This window comes from Doryrhamphus excisus, linkage group LG21, assembly GCF_037039965.1.
Source record: "Doryrhamphus excisus strain RoL-2023G ecotype Guam linkage group LG21, RoL_Dexc_Guam_v1.1, whole genome shotgun sequence".
NCBI lineage: Eukaryota > Metazoa > Chordata > Actinopteri > Syngnathiformes > Syngnathidae > Doryrhamphus > Doryrhamphus excisus.
The window spans coordinates 3,972,634-3,987,935 of NC_136377.1; the positions used below are offsets into that span (position 1 = coordinate 3,972,634).

The 15,302-nt window shown below is 39.4% G+C and overlaps 1 protein-coding gene across 1 annotated transcript; it reads left to right on the forward strand.

Annotated features, from left to right (window-relative positions):
* The first annotated feature begins 1,288 nt into the window (after window positions 1-1,288).
* pou4f3 (POU class 4 homeobox 3) lies at window positions 1,289-2,644 on the forward strand. Its single transcript, XM_058087316.2, has 2 exons — window positions 1,289-1,432; window positions 1,612-2,644. Exons 1-2 carry the CDS (start codon window positions 1,325-1,327, stop codon window positions 2,533-2,535), a joined length of 1,032 nt encoding a protein of 343 aa, XP_057943299.2. The 5' UTR covers window positions 1,289-1,324; the 3' UTR covers window positions 2,536-2,644.
* Window positions 2,645-15,302: the final 12,658 nt, after the last annotated feature.

A 15,302-nucleotide genomic window follows, 5' to 3' on the forward strand; every position in this document is an offset into this window, starting at 1 on the left:
GGGGCCTCAAACTAGTGTCCTGCGGGCCACATTTGGCCCGCATGTTTGAGACCCCTGCTTTATAACCTTTTCCAGACTGATCACTTTTTTCCCACACAGGGCCACGTAAGGTTTGGATTATTTTTCTCCCTCAATAATAAAAAGTTATGTCGTGACTGACTAATGTCAAATTCCATTTGTTTAATGATATGAAACATTTAAGTGTGACAAACATAAAGGGGGCACCACCACTGTATTACTCGGTAGCACACCAGCAATGGGATAGAATGGCGGGCGTGTCTCCATTTATGGTAATAAGTTTTTTTTTTGTGTATCTGTTTGGTGAATAGAAAGATGCTAACATTGTAACGGATGCCTGCCACCTGCTACATTATTTACACGCTAAGGGAACCAGACATGCGAGCGGCGGGATCAGATGGACCTGCAGCGTCATCATTCTTTGCCCCCCAACCCCCCAAACATGCTCTTCTTTCTGTAAGTCTCCCTTAATTCTATTGGGTGGAACTTTTATCATATGATTTAATGCTTGCAGTAGGATCAGCACCATGGACAGCTGCACAGTGCTGTCGACCTATGATAAATAATAATAATAATGCTCAGTTATATTCATTTAAAAAGTACTTTTTAAAGCCAAATTGTGCAGTTAATAAGTGTATAAATGTGCAATAATTTGTTTTTCATACTTAGTTCAATGATCATTAATAATATAGTACATTAATAATAATAATTTATTACGGCTTTGTTGTGGTTCATCTACTGCATAGATATTTACTACTAATAAAAATAATTATATTTTGTATCATTTTAATGTTTTTGTATTTGTATTTATTACGGCTTTGTTGTGGTTCATCTACTGCATAGATATTTACTACTAATAAAAATATATTTTGTATCATTTTAGTGTTTTTGTATTCTAAAATGTAACAGTACACTAAAAGGGCTTGCTTATTATTGATTCTGTATAATTATGTCATCATAATATCAGTACGTATCATTAATATTTGATTATTAAAATATATTTTCTGTATTTTTATACTATTTTAGCATCTGTAAAAAAATATTATATATCAATAGTAAAGTATTCGTGTACTCTTTTTATGCATTAAGAAGTAGACGTTTGGGGAATGCAGGACAAATTGAGCGGGTAAGCATTATTGCGCATGCGCAGAACAGGTCCACCTGTTGCGTCCATGTAAGAGGAGCTAGGTGCAGGGGGAGGAGGAGGAGGAGGAGAGGAGGAAGGTGTAAGGGTGCAGTCATAAAGTCCAGTCAGTGTGGACCTGCTCTTCCTCCATCATAGCGGAAGAAGAAGAAGAAGAAGAGGATGATGATGATGACCATGGACGGCAAGCAGCACTTGAGCCACCCCGGCCTGCACACTCACGGGGTCCATGAGAGCATGCGCAGAGTGTGCCTGCCGGGCCCACCACAGGTCGGTGAACGTTTTGTGTGTAAATGTGATTTGACTTCGTTCCATGCGACTCACTCCTCCTCCCTCCATATTAATTTTTATGACCTCCCTCCTCCTCCTTCTTGTACTCCTCCTCATCATCATCATCATCCTCATGCCTGACACAATTCCCCACTGACTCCCACCATGCTGGCTTGCAGCTGCAGGCCAATATATTGGGGGGCGGCGTGGAGGAGAGCCTGCTGGCGCGGGCAGAAGCTCTGCAGGCGGCGGCTGACAGCATCAGGAGAGACGGCTGCACCTTCCATACCATGAGCACCTCCACCTCCTCCACCTCCTCCTCCTCCGTCTCTTTACACGTACCTGCTATCATCGCACCCCAGAATCCTCATCATCATCATCATCATCATCATCACCACCAGCTGGGACAGAGCCTGGAGGCCGGGGATCTTCTGGAGCATCTCTCCAGCAGCCTGGCTGTGACCGGGATGGGGGCTCCGGAGCCCGGCATGGCTCACCACCATCATCAGCACCACCACCTGCAAACCATGGGACAGCTGCACCAGGCCATGGCCGCCATGGGTCACCCTCACCCGGGCATGCCCGCGCACAGTGACGTGGAGTCAGACCCACGCGAGCTGGAAGCTTTCGCAGAGCGTTTCAAGCAGAGGCGCATCAAGCTCGGCGTGACGCAAGCGGACGTGGGCTCGGCTCTGGCGGATCTGAAGATCCCCGGCGTGGGTTCGCTGAGCCAAAGCACTATCTGCAGGTTCGAGTCCCTCACGCTGTCGCATAACAACATGATCGCGCTCAAGCCGGTGCTCCACGCTTGGCTGGAGGAGGCCGAGGCGGCGCACCGGGACAGGAGCGCAAAGCAGGATCTACTCGGAGGTGCCGGACCCGGTGGCCCGGTGGGGGACGACGCGAGGAGGCGGCGGCGCACCTCCATCGCAGCCCCGGAGAAGCGCTCACTGGAGGCCTACTTCGCCATCCAGCCGAGGCCCTCCTCGGAGAAGATCGCAGCCATCGCGGAGAAACTGGACCTGAAAAAGAACGTGGTTCGAGTGTGGTTCTGCAACCAGAGGCAGAAACAGAAGCGCATGAAGTACTCGGCGGTGCACTGACATTGAACGCATCACCCGTTCGTTGGACATTTGCGAGGCAGCTCTTGTCACGGTCTCAAATTTTGGGATTATATCGTCTATATTTTTCATTTTAGTGCACTTTTTTCTTTTTTAAAAGCACAAATCAGGAATTGTTGAACACGTGACTGTGCTGTAACTTCTAAAAGACACTTTATGTCACTTTCAGGGATGTTACGTCACTTTACGTCATTTGATGGATGGACTACTTCAACACAATCACGTCTTCACTTTGTTCTTCCTAAGTGCAAATGTTACTGATTGTTGCTTTAAAAAGGCACAGTATTATTATTATCATTATTATTATTACTACTTGTTGTTAAATTATAAATTATATCATTAAAACTGCGTGGATTTCCCCCTCTCTCTCTCTCTCACACACACACACACACACATACACATTTCACAAGGTTGTGTTCATGTTCATTATGAATGAACAATGGCTGCTATTATTGAATAATATTATATATATATATATTATATTATATTATATTAGGTACACTTTAGGTACACTTCCACAACCCAAATGGCACGTGACTAATTTAACACAATTTCATTTCATTTTCATATGAGTTATGGAATATGTGTGTGTGTTATTTTATTGGGTCACGTGTAGCCGCGCCCGCTGTATGTACATCATATTTATGAAAACCGCTCACCCTTTTTAAAGACGTTGTTTAAATGTAATTAATAAATGACTGTTTATTTTCTAAACCTGGCTATTTCCATGACTCCATTTTTGCCAATCATTTCATTCCATAACATTGTGATATATTAATATATATTATATATATATATATATATATATATAATATATTTAGTATGTGTGTAAATTCATATGCACACACACATATTCAGGAATTAAATATGCATGATGAGTGTTTTATTTTACATATAGCCTATTGCCTTTTAAATTGCTACACATTTAATTATGGATAATGGATGGATGGCCATGGCAGTTATTATTATGAAGACATAGCAATGTTTTTATATTTTTATTTTTAATTATATTTTGATCTATAAGGGCGATGATGATTTATAGTGCATATTTTTTGACATTAAAAAAGTAAATATAGTTAAATTAATCAAATATTGTAGATACAATTATTGTATTCAATTCAAATATTTGTTTTATTATTTACTATACTAGAATACTATATTGACAGTAATTTTTCAAAATAATTTATAGTTGATTATTCTAACACAACAGATATGCAGGTATCATCTATAATAAAAAAATACACTTTATTTTTGTTATTATTTAAATCTGATCATTTTTAAATGTTCTAATTTCTTTTGAGTTATCAACAAAAATATGTATTATTTTTTCAAATGTTATAAATAAGCCAATTTAAGTGAATACATACATTATAGCTTGTTTAACTGTATACAATATATTAAAAAAATAAATAAAATATTGTAAATGTGAATATTATATGTATATATTTAAATATGTTACATTATAAATATGGATCATCATATGGGCTGCTTCCGGTCCAATCTTCTTTTCAGTATTAATATTTCAACATAATTCGTCTGCACTTGATGCTAAGTAGATAAAGAGGTTGCACCCCTGGGTCACATCATTAGGTACCCCTCTAAACGCTACATGAACCAATTATCCACTATTCCTATTATAATGCCTGTGAGGAGCCGCAGTGGGCCGTGTAACTGAGAGCTGGTTGGAATATTGGAATATCGGAATATTTATTCAGGAAGAGACCTGGCTACCGCCGACAGCAACGCTAATAATAAAGATGTTGTGATTATGGGGCGTTCCTAAAAACGTGAGCATGTAAAGAGGAGGTTAAACAGGGTCTGCAGGGTCGTGTTCATACATAATGGATGCTGATATGAGAAGCGGAGCCTTGTGTTGTGTTGGTAAGTGGAGCTGAAAGGCGTCATGTGGCCGACTTTGAATTATTTACATTCTCATGCAACAATCTCACATTTGACTATTTAAAAAAAATTAAAAAAAATAATAAAAAAGAGAATTTTGGGAGAGATGCAAATACATTTAAAGGGTGTTCCTGACAGAATGGGGATGATACTCTAGAATTTGTATAAATATAAATATATATAAATATAAATAAACACACACATAAGGTTGTCATGGCAGTGAGGAGAGTAAGGGAATGCAGCCCAAAATCAATAATTTATCAGCAGCCGGTAGCAACAAATGAGAATGTAGAAGACTCTTCTCTATTAGTCAGCTTCTATCAGCATCACAACACACACACACACACAACACACACACACTTACAGACTTGGGTGATGGATGTCTTCTTCATTGAGATGATGTCCATCTGTCTCTATGATGACGTCATCTTAGAAGGACATCTACAAACACAACACTCAAACACCTGATTAGGGGACTACAATACCAGAAAACACATACTTATATGTATACATACACTACACACATATGCAAAATAATACACACCAACCATCTATCCCAGCTGTCTTCGGGTGAGAGGCGGGGTACACCCTGGACTGGTTGCCAGCCAATCACAGGGCACATATAGACAAACAACTATTCACACTCACATTCATACCTATGTACAATTTGGAGTCGCTAATTAACCTAGCATGTTTTTGGAATGTGGGAGGAAAACCGGAGTACCCGGAGAAAACCCACGCATGCACGGGGAGAACATGCTATCTCCACACAGAGATCACTGAGGGTGGGATTGAATTGGGTTTCCTAGCTGTGAAGTCTGCGCGCTAACCACCAGACCGCCGTGCAACCCAGTAATAAAATTATTTTTCATATTTAAAAAATTGTATAAAAATATATAAACTAATAGAAATCAAAATACATCTAAATTAATATTTTAAGTAATTTTTTAAATTATTATATATGTAATGTCAGTGTTTTTTGTACTTTTTTTTTGCAATATTCATGAATTCACTCATTCATTTTCTACCGCTTATCCTCACAAGGGTGTCCCAGCTGTCTCCGGGCGAGAGGCGGGTTACACCCTGGACTGGTCGCCAGCCATATAGACATATAGGGCACATATAGACAAACAACCATTCACACTCACATTCCTACCTATGGACAATTTGGAGTCGCTAATTAACCTAGCATGTTTTTGGAATGTGGGAGGAAAACCGGAGTACCCGGAGAAAACCCACGCATGCACGGGGAGAACATGCTATCTTCACACAGAAATCACTGAGGGTGGGATTGAATTGGGTTTCCTAGCTGTGAAGTCTGCGCGCTAACCACCCGACCGCCGTGCAACCCAGTAATAAAATTATTTTTCATATTTAAAAAAATTTATAAAAATATATAAACTAATAGAAATCAAAATACATCTAAATTAATATTTTAAGTAATTTTGTTAATTATTATATATGTAATGTCAGTGTTTTTTGTACTTTTTTTTGCAATATTCATGAATTCACTCATTCATTTTCTACCACTTATCCTCACAAGGGTGTCCCAGCTGTCTCCGGGCAAGAGGCGGGGTACACCCTGGACTGGTCGCCAGCCATATAGGGCACATATAGACAAACAACCATTCACACTCACATTCATACCTATGGACAATTTGGAGTCGCTAATTAACCTAGCATGTTTTTTGGAATGTGGGAGGAAACCGGAGTACCCGGGAAAAAAAACCTCACACATGCACGGGGAGAACATGCAAACTCCACACACGTTACGGTGGAATCGTATTGCAGGTAGGCCTGTGCTAACCACTTGATCACCGTGCAACCCAGTAAAACCATAATTAAACCAAAAAATAACTTTGTTGTTTATTGACAAAAATATCTGAACAGCTGAAAGAGATTTAGTTGTTGCCTATTTTCCATAATTGGGTAATTAAATCCGAATGCTGGCCATCAACTGATACAGTAATACATACAGTATGAATACAGTAACTAAAAGTAAATGGATTAAAAAGGGCTGGCATGCATGGAGGATGATATTAGAGGTGGGGTTCTTAATTCATTCAGCATGCATGCCTGCCTGAAGAACAGTATGATACACTGCATTCATTATTCAAAGTCCTCTCCATTATCAGAGTGCCTTGAGGAATAAGATTAGCCAGCCAGAAAGAACTCACTGTGGTGTGATTTTTTTTTTTCCCCTCTCTCTTCTAACAGCACTTAAAAAGACCGGATCAGTCTGAACAGGAAGTCAGCACATTATCATTTTCTCTCCAAGAAAGAAAGGCTTAGAAGTTTTCCTTGGTCAAAATAGTACGGAATAAAAAGTTTGACACCGTGTCATCCTGACTGTCCAAATATTTCTTTGCAGAGCGTAACGTCAAGGTGAGTCTCTGGAGTCTCCATGCAGGCTGACAGTGAAGCGGTGTGACAAGAGGGAACACCCATGGGAACGCCACGGGGAGGGGCAGCGGACATCATGCCATGATTTTAAAAAAGGGGCCCGGAAAATACACATCAAAATAATGTTCCATGAAAGTTTAACTTGGGAATACTGCTGTCATTTGGTTTTAATCTTTTACGTACTTTTGGCAACAACAAAAAAAAAAAAGACAGAATCCGTACTAAAATGGAACTATGGGGGTCTACATTGACAAAAAAATAATAATCTGAGATTTCGAGTATAAAGCCGTATATTTACGAGAATATAGTCGTAACTTCACAAAAATAAACAAGAATAAATAAATTGTAAATGTGCAAGAATAAAGTTGTAAATTTTAGAGGAAAAAAGTTCTAATATGATGAAAATAAAGTCGTACATTTACAAGGAAAAATGTTGTGAATTTACAAGAAAAAAAACTTAATATTACGAGAAAAAACTTGTAACTTTACAAGAATCAAGTTGTAATATTATGAGAATGAAGTTGTAAATTTACGAGAAAAAGAGAAAACTACTTTTACCAGAAAATAAAGTTGTAATAATACAAGACAAGAGTTGGAAATTTACGAGAAAAAGAGAAAATAATTTACCAGAGAAAAGTTGTAATATTACGAGACTGAAGTCGTACATTTACGAGGAAAAATTTTGTAAATTTGATGAGAGAAAAGGCGTAATATTACAAGAACAAACTCGTAACTTTATGAAAATAAAATCGGAAATTTATGAGAAAAAGAGAAAAAAAAATACCAGAAAAAAGTAGGAAAAAGTAGGAATATTAAGTTGGAAATTTACGAGAATAAAGTCATAATATTGCAAGAATGAAGCCGTAGCGTTATGAGTATAATGTTGTAATATTACAAGAATAAAGTTGTAAATTTACGAGAAAAAGAGAAAACAATTTTTTTTACCAGAAAAAAAGTTTTAATATTACAAGACAAGAGTCGTAAATTTACAAGAAAAAGAGAAAAGAATTTACCAGAAAAAAGTCGTAATATTACGAGAATAAAGTCAGACATTTACAAGAATAAAGTTGTAAATCTAAGAGAAAAAAGTGACAATATTACGAGAATAAAGTCGTACATTTACAAGGAAAAATTTTGTAAATTTGATGAGAGAAAAGGCATAATATTACAAGAACAAACTCGTAACTTTATGAAAATAAAATCGTATATTTATGAGAAAAAGAGAAAAAAAAATACCAGAAAAAAGTAGGAAAAAGTAGGAATATTACGTCGGAAATTTACGAGAATAAAGTCGTAATATTGCGAGAATGAAGCCGTAGCGTTATGAGTATAAGGTTGTAATATTACAAGAATAAAGTTGTAAATTTACGAGAAAAAGAGAAAACAATTTTTACCAGAAAAAAAGTTGTTATATTACAAGACAAGAGTAGAAAATTTATGAGAAAAAGAGAAAAAAAAATACCAGAAAAAAAGTAGGAAAAAGTAGGAATATTATGGCGGAAATTTACAAGAATAAAGTCATAATATTGCAAGAATGAAGCCGTAGCGTTATGAGTATAAGGTTGTAATATTACATGAATAAAGTTGTACATTTAAGAGATAAAAAGTTATAATATTACGAGAATAAAGTCATACATTTTTTTGAGTCAAAAAAAGTTGCAAATTTTTTTGAGTCAAAAAAAGTTGCAAATTTTTTTGAGTCAAAAAAAGTTGCAAATTTTTTTTGAGTAAAAAAAAAGTTGCAAATTTTTTTTGAGTAAAAAAGTCACCATATTATAAGAATAAATTAAAAAAATAAAGTCGTAATATTACATGAAGAAAGTCGTACATTTTATGAGGAAAAAATTTTTTTTTTACATTTGCATTTATCCATAAAATCATTTCATTTTTTTTTTTTTTTTGGAGATACACACTTTTCAACATTTCCATAAATCCATGTTAAAAAGGGGTATATAATAATATATATTCCCATAAATTACTTGGAAAGCAGAATGACCTGACAGTGTTCCACCTTCTGCTCTGCTGTGTGCAAGAGGTTTTTTAGATCAGAAGCGTCCTTCATGACACGATCATTCTTCTAAGTGACCAAAAGGGACACACGGAAACATTGAAAAATAAATAAATGTCGGACTCGTGGAGAAGCAAACAATGGCAGCATTGATGAACTCACTCACGCTTCCTGCTTCCCTTTGAAGGCACACATGAAACACAGAGACCCCCGGAGGACGCCCCCTGGCAGTTGCAGCAAACCCCTCCTCCCCACCACCCCCTTTCCACCAGCCCCGCCGTCTGCTCCCAGCGGCCCCCGGGCCCTCAAGTCAGCCCTCAGGCTACTGGCCCGGGATCATCTTGCAGAAGCAGCGGCTTGCACACAACAAGAGAAGAACATCATCATTTAGATCCATGAAAGCACCTTAACACCTCGTGTGTGTAGTAATGGCATTAAGATGTTGATGCAACCACTAAGTCAATGTTGAGCGTGCTATGCTATGCTATGCTATGCTATGCTATGCTATGACCAGGAAGAAGAACACATTCAAACAGGCTTCTGATTGGTCCACATCTATTTTGTGTCAAGTCACATGAAAATAAAAATATGTATTGTTATATTAAATCAAGGCTGCACGGCGGTCGAGCGGTTAGCGTGCAGACCTCACAGCTAGGAGACCTGGATTCGATTCCACCCTCGGCCATCTCTGTGTGGAGTTTGCATGTTCTCCCCCGTGCATGCGTGGGTTTTCTCCGGGTACTCCGGTTTCCTCCCACATTCCGAAAAAAAAAACATGCTAGGTTAATTAGCGACTCCAAATTGTCCATAGGTATGAATGTGAGTGTGAATGGTTGTTTGTCTATATGTGCCCTGTGATTGGCTGGACACCAGTCCAGGGTGTACCACCCCTCCACGACCCTTGTGAGGATAAGCGGTAGAAAATTATTGAGTTAATACTAAATCAAATAAATAGGTAAGCCATGGTACTAGATACATTATAAATAAACACATTAGCGAAGGGAAACGCAAAATAAATTAAAGTCATTAAATACAGTAGGCCCAAAAATTATTTAAAAAAATTCCAAAGGCACAAAAAAAATCGAGAACTAAAAAAAAAAAAAAATTAAATAAAGGTGTCACTCCGTTCACGCCATTGTTCTATGGAACAAAGTGATCTCTCTTCCTTCCTGTTTGGAGGCAGCAGGTGAGGCAAACAGACCCACGTGTACATGAGCTCATTTATTGCGTGATTAATTAATTAATTCAGTATCAAAGTTTAGTGCCCACCAGACTGGTTTATCATAGTTTAGAACTTGTGTTTATCACTAACCAGCTAGGATTAGCTAGACCAGGGGTCTCAAACTCGCGGCCCGCATTTGGGCCGCAATGTGGCTCGATCAACATGTACACAGCTGTAAATCGTGTATATAAGTTCCTGATCAGGGGTCTCAAACACGCGGCCCGCGGGCCAAATGTGGCCCGCATTACGCTAGTTTGAGGCCCCCCACCTTGATACCAAAGTTTAATGTTGAAATGATAGCTTAAAGCTGTGTGCACACCGGACACAATTAACATGATTTTGCCCACGCCCCATACTGTTACCCTACCCTGTTACCCCGTCTTGTTTTGCTTTGGATTAGCAATGAAGCTAAAGGCTTATGACGCTAGGGTACAAATAAATACAGGAAATGATTTTGAATAAAAGGGAAAATACACGTCAAGATAAAGCATGTCATCAAACATGTTGTTAAAGTTACGACGCTGCTCCCAGATGGAACCGAGTACGATGCTAACTTGCTAATTGGGTCAAATGATTAAGTTTCATTAATGTTCATGTTAAAGGTTAAATAACTGTTAATACTGTACATTTGAATCTGAACAAAATAATTTCTCTAGCAACTGTATGTGGTTTCTTATGTTTTTCTTTTATTATTATTTTACTTATTTATTGCTGATTGATTGATTTACTGTCTTTATTCTTAATTTGTTTATTTTTTTTAATCTTATTTTGTGTATAGAAAAATAAAAATTAAGATATTTGAGAACAGTGGAATGTTTTATCAGATATTTTGGTGTGGAAAACCGGAACTAAAGTACTGAAAAAGTGTAGGGTATAGCAGAAGCAAAAGCATTGAAAATAGTTTTTTTATTGATTTTTTTTCCAGTTTTTAATAAATGCATTTTGTTGTTTTTTTTTTAAACCTGATGCGGCCCGGCTTCACCCAGGTGGCCCCCAGGTAAATTGAGTTTGAGACCCCTGAGCTAGACAATGACGTTCAATGTAGAAAACTATATATAAACTACGGGAAGGATTGGAATTAGGTTTGGGATTATTCCAACGCGTGTATAAAAAGCACTGCGATTGTTTTGAATTAGTCATGAGCGTCACGGTTCAGCAGCACACAGACTCTGACCACCGGCAGGAAGTGCCATCCCCCTTGCCTGCACAGCGTTCACATTGCATCACATCACCGAGTGACGGCAGCAAGAGGGAGAAGAGTGCTGAAACGTGTTCCTCCCAGAGAGCTGTAACATCTACTCCTCGTGTATTTCTGGGCACCGCCCCGCTGCTTGAGTGTACCCGCGGAAGACAAGCTTCTTTTTAAGAGTTCTGCGGGCCTGAATCTTATTCATATTTGAAGACGTCAGCGCTTCTGCGGCTAAGTAGCTAATAAAGCGATTACCTGCCCCATAAAAAAAGATACATTTTAGTGGTCCACACTTCATTAATAAGATAATAATGTGGGGCAGTTTATGGTCTTCTAATGTGGTTTATGTTACTTGGTGATAGAAATCTGAGCTCTGGTAAAATTTAGATTACCAATTGAGATCCCATATTATGATATTATGGCGGCACGGTGGATGAGTGGTTAGCACGCGTACCTCACAGCTAGGAGACCAGGGTTCAATTCCACCCTCAGCCGTCTCTGTGTGGAGTTTGCATGTTCTCCCCGTGCATGCGTGGGTTTTCTCCGGGTACTCCGGTTTCCTCCCACATTCCAAAAAACATGCTAGGTTAATTAGCGACTCCAAATTGTCCATAGGTATGAATGTGAGTGTGAATGGTTGTTTGTCTATATGTGCCCTGTGATTGGCTGGCGACCAGTCCAGGGTGTACCCCGCCAAAAGACAGCTGGGATAGGCTCCAGCACCCCCTTGCAACCCTTATGAGGATAAGCGGTAGAAAATGAATGAGTGAATTCATGAATATTGCAAAAAATAATAATAATAATATAATAATAATTTAAAAAAATACTTAAAATATTAATTTAGATGTATTTTGATTTCTACTAGTTTACATATTTTTATTACATTTTTTAAATATGAAAAATAATTTTATTACTGGGCTGCACGGCGGTCGGGTGGTTAGCGCGCAGACTTCACAGCTAGGAAACCCAATTCAATCCCACCCTCTGTGATCTCTGTGTGGAGTTTGCATGTTCTCCCCGTGCATGCGTGGGTTTTCTCCGGGTACTCCGGTTTCCTCCCACATTCCAAAAACATGCTAGGTTAATTAGCGACTCCAAATTGTCCATAGGTATGAATGTGAGTGTGAATGGTTGTTTGTCTATATGTGCCCTGTGATTGGCTGGCCACCAGTCCAGGGTGTACCCCGCCTCTCGCCCGAAGACAGCGGGGATAGGCTCCAGCACCCCCGCGACCCTTGTGAGGAAAAAGCGGTAGAAAATGAATGAATGAATTATGATATTATGATTATATCCCAATGGTAAGTCGTAATAATAATAAGTTGTTTAATGCTCACTATGATCACGTCACAAGGGGTATGCTGGAGCCTATCCCAGTCTGGGATAGACACCTTGAACTGACTGCTAGCCAAATCGATGGACAATTTGTCAATAAACGCCACACAGTGATGCCTGACATGCACTCTAGGAATCAATCCTCTCTACCGTGGGCCACATCACAGTTATGGCTGCCCTCAGAGGGCCGCAGATTTCCCTGAAATGCGTGTGGAACTGAACTGTTCAGGTGTCATACACATTTATATTGTTGCTGCTGCATTTTGGAGGAACTTTCAACTAAAAATGAGAGGGTTTCTTAGAGGACTAATCTCCCCTTAGAGTGGGTGGAGTCACAGCACTATTACAGCAGAGGGCATACAGCACAGAAAGTCATCCGACGCCCCCTAGAGGAAATCCATAAGTATGCATTACTTTAGGCCCAAACTGACTAATGTTTATTCATTCATTTATTTTCTACCGTTTATCCTCACGAGGGTCATGGGGGTGCTGGAGGCTATCGCAGCTGTCTTCGGGGGCGAGAGGCTGGGTACACCCTGGACTGGTCGCCAGCCAATCACAGGGCACATATAGACAAACAACCATTCACACTCACATTCATACCTATGGACAATTTGGAGTCGCTAATTAACCTAGCATGTTTTTGGAATGTGGGAGGAAACTGGAGTACCCGGAGAAAACCCACACATGCACGGGGAGAACATGCAAACTCCACACAGAGATGGCCGAGGGTGGAATTGAACTCGGGTCTCCTAGCTGTGAGGTGATGAAAAATATGGTAATGGTTTAATTTCATTTGAACATGCATCACATTGCAATTGAATGCATCACATAATCAGTTCACAGTTCACATGTTACAATCAGTAACTGTTACATTTGTTCACTTCCTGCTTTTCTGATATAATTCAAGTTATTTATTTTTTGACACATACCGAAGTACAAGTTGATATGACCATATAATGACATAATGGGTACCATAGTAACTGTCTATATAGTGATAGTGGGTTTTCTCCGGGTACTTCGGTTTCCTCCCACATTCCAAAAACATGCTAGGTTAATTGGCGACTCCAAATTGTCCATAGGTATGAATGTGAGTGTGAATGGTTGTTTGTCTATATGTGCCCTGTAATTGGCTGGCCACCAGTCCAGGGTGTACCCCGCCTCTCACCCAAAGACAGCTGGGATAGGCTCCAGCACCCCGGCGACCCCCGTGAAGATAAACGGTAGAAAATGAATGAATTAATGAATTTTATATATACACACTATATTTACCACTTCCACACAGAATGGGAGGAGAAGTTTTTTTTTTTTTTTTACTTTTAGGATGTCAGACATTTTATAGCTGACTTCATGCAGCTAGGAGACCCGAGTTCAATTCCACCCTCGGCCATTTCTGTGTGGGTTTTCTCCGGGTACTCCGGTTTCCTCCCACATTCCAAAAACATGCTAGGTTAATTGGCGACTCCAAATTGTCCATAGGTATGAATGTGAGTGTGAATGGTTGTTTGTCTATATGTGCCCTGTAATTGGCTGGCCACCAGTCCAGGGTGTACCCCGCCTCTCACCCAAAGACAGCTGGGATAGGCTCCAGCACCCCGGCGACCCCCGTGAAGATAAACGGTAGAAAATGAATGAATTAATGAATTTTATATATACACACTATATTTACCACTTCCACACAGAATGGGAGGAGAAGTTTTTTTTTTTTTTTTACTTTTAGGATGTCAGACATTTTATAGCTGACTTCATGCAGCTAGGAGACCCGAGTTCAATTCCACCCTCGGCCATCTCTGTGTGGGTTTTCTCCGGGTACTCCGGTTTCCTCCCACATTCCAAAAACATGCTAGGTTAATTAGCGACTCCAAATTGTCCATAGGTATGAATGTGAGTGTGAATGGTTGTTTGTCTATATGTGCCCTGTGATTGGCTGGTGACCGGTCCAGGGTGTGTATATATATAACGCATCATGGCTAAAATGTCATACAGAAGGGACACAGTGGTAAGATAAGAAAAGTGACTCACATTCAAGGACTTCTTGGTATCGCAGTGCCATGATGGTCAGAGATGGTCGGACTTGGGCAGTAACTTTGTGGATGACTGAGCACCAAGAAAGAAAGACAGCGGTTAGTGGTTTTACTTGGGTAGGTTTCTACTTGTTTTGTTCCCTTCCCCTGCCCTCGGCTTGATAGGACTCAACGGAACAGCTTTGATTGGGATCTTTGTTTGTGTTGTTATATTTAACATACAAAATTACTAACCGAGCCATTCAGTCGGTGGGCGAGGCGGCCCATCTTCAGAACCGTCTACTTGTCTGGTAAGTCTGCCGCTCCTTCTGCTTCTGCTTTTCCACCTGGAATGCATGGACTTGGGACTTGCAGAGACCTGGGTCAGTCAAAAACTAAGACCAAGTCATATTTAATTAAAAATTCATAACTTCGGTATGACAGTCAAACCAACTCACCTTGAATGGATCGTCCACTCCAAGACGAACATGACAAAAATTGTTTCCGAGAATAAAGAATAATTTTACAACCCGTTAACTATTGTAATTTTACAATAGTTTAAATTGTACAAGACTAACACTAGATATTAGAAATAATATAATTTTGACAAGAATTGTGTAAATTTTACAGGAATAATTGTAATTTCACACAAACAAAGTTGTATTTAACAATTAAAAAAAATGATTACCCAAG

Coding starts and splice junctions, on each gene's coding strand:
- pou4f3 (XM_058087316.2), top strand. CDS start 1,325: ATGATGATGATGACCATGGACGGCAAGCAGCACTTGAGCCACCCCGGC. Junction 1,433..1,611: donor GCCTGCCGGGCCCACCACAG/GTCGGTGAACGT, acceptor GCTGGCTTGCAG/CTGCAGGCCAATATATTGGG.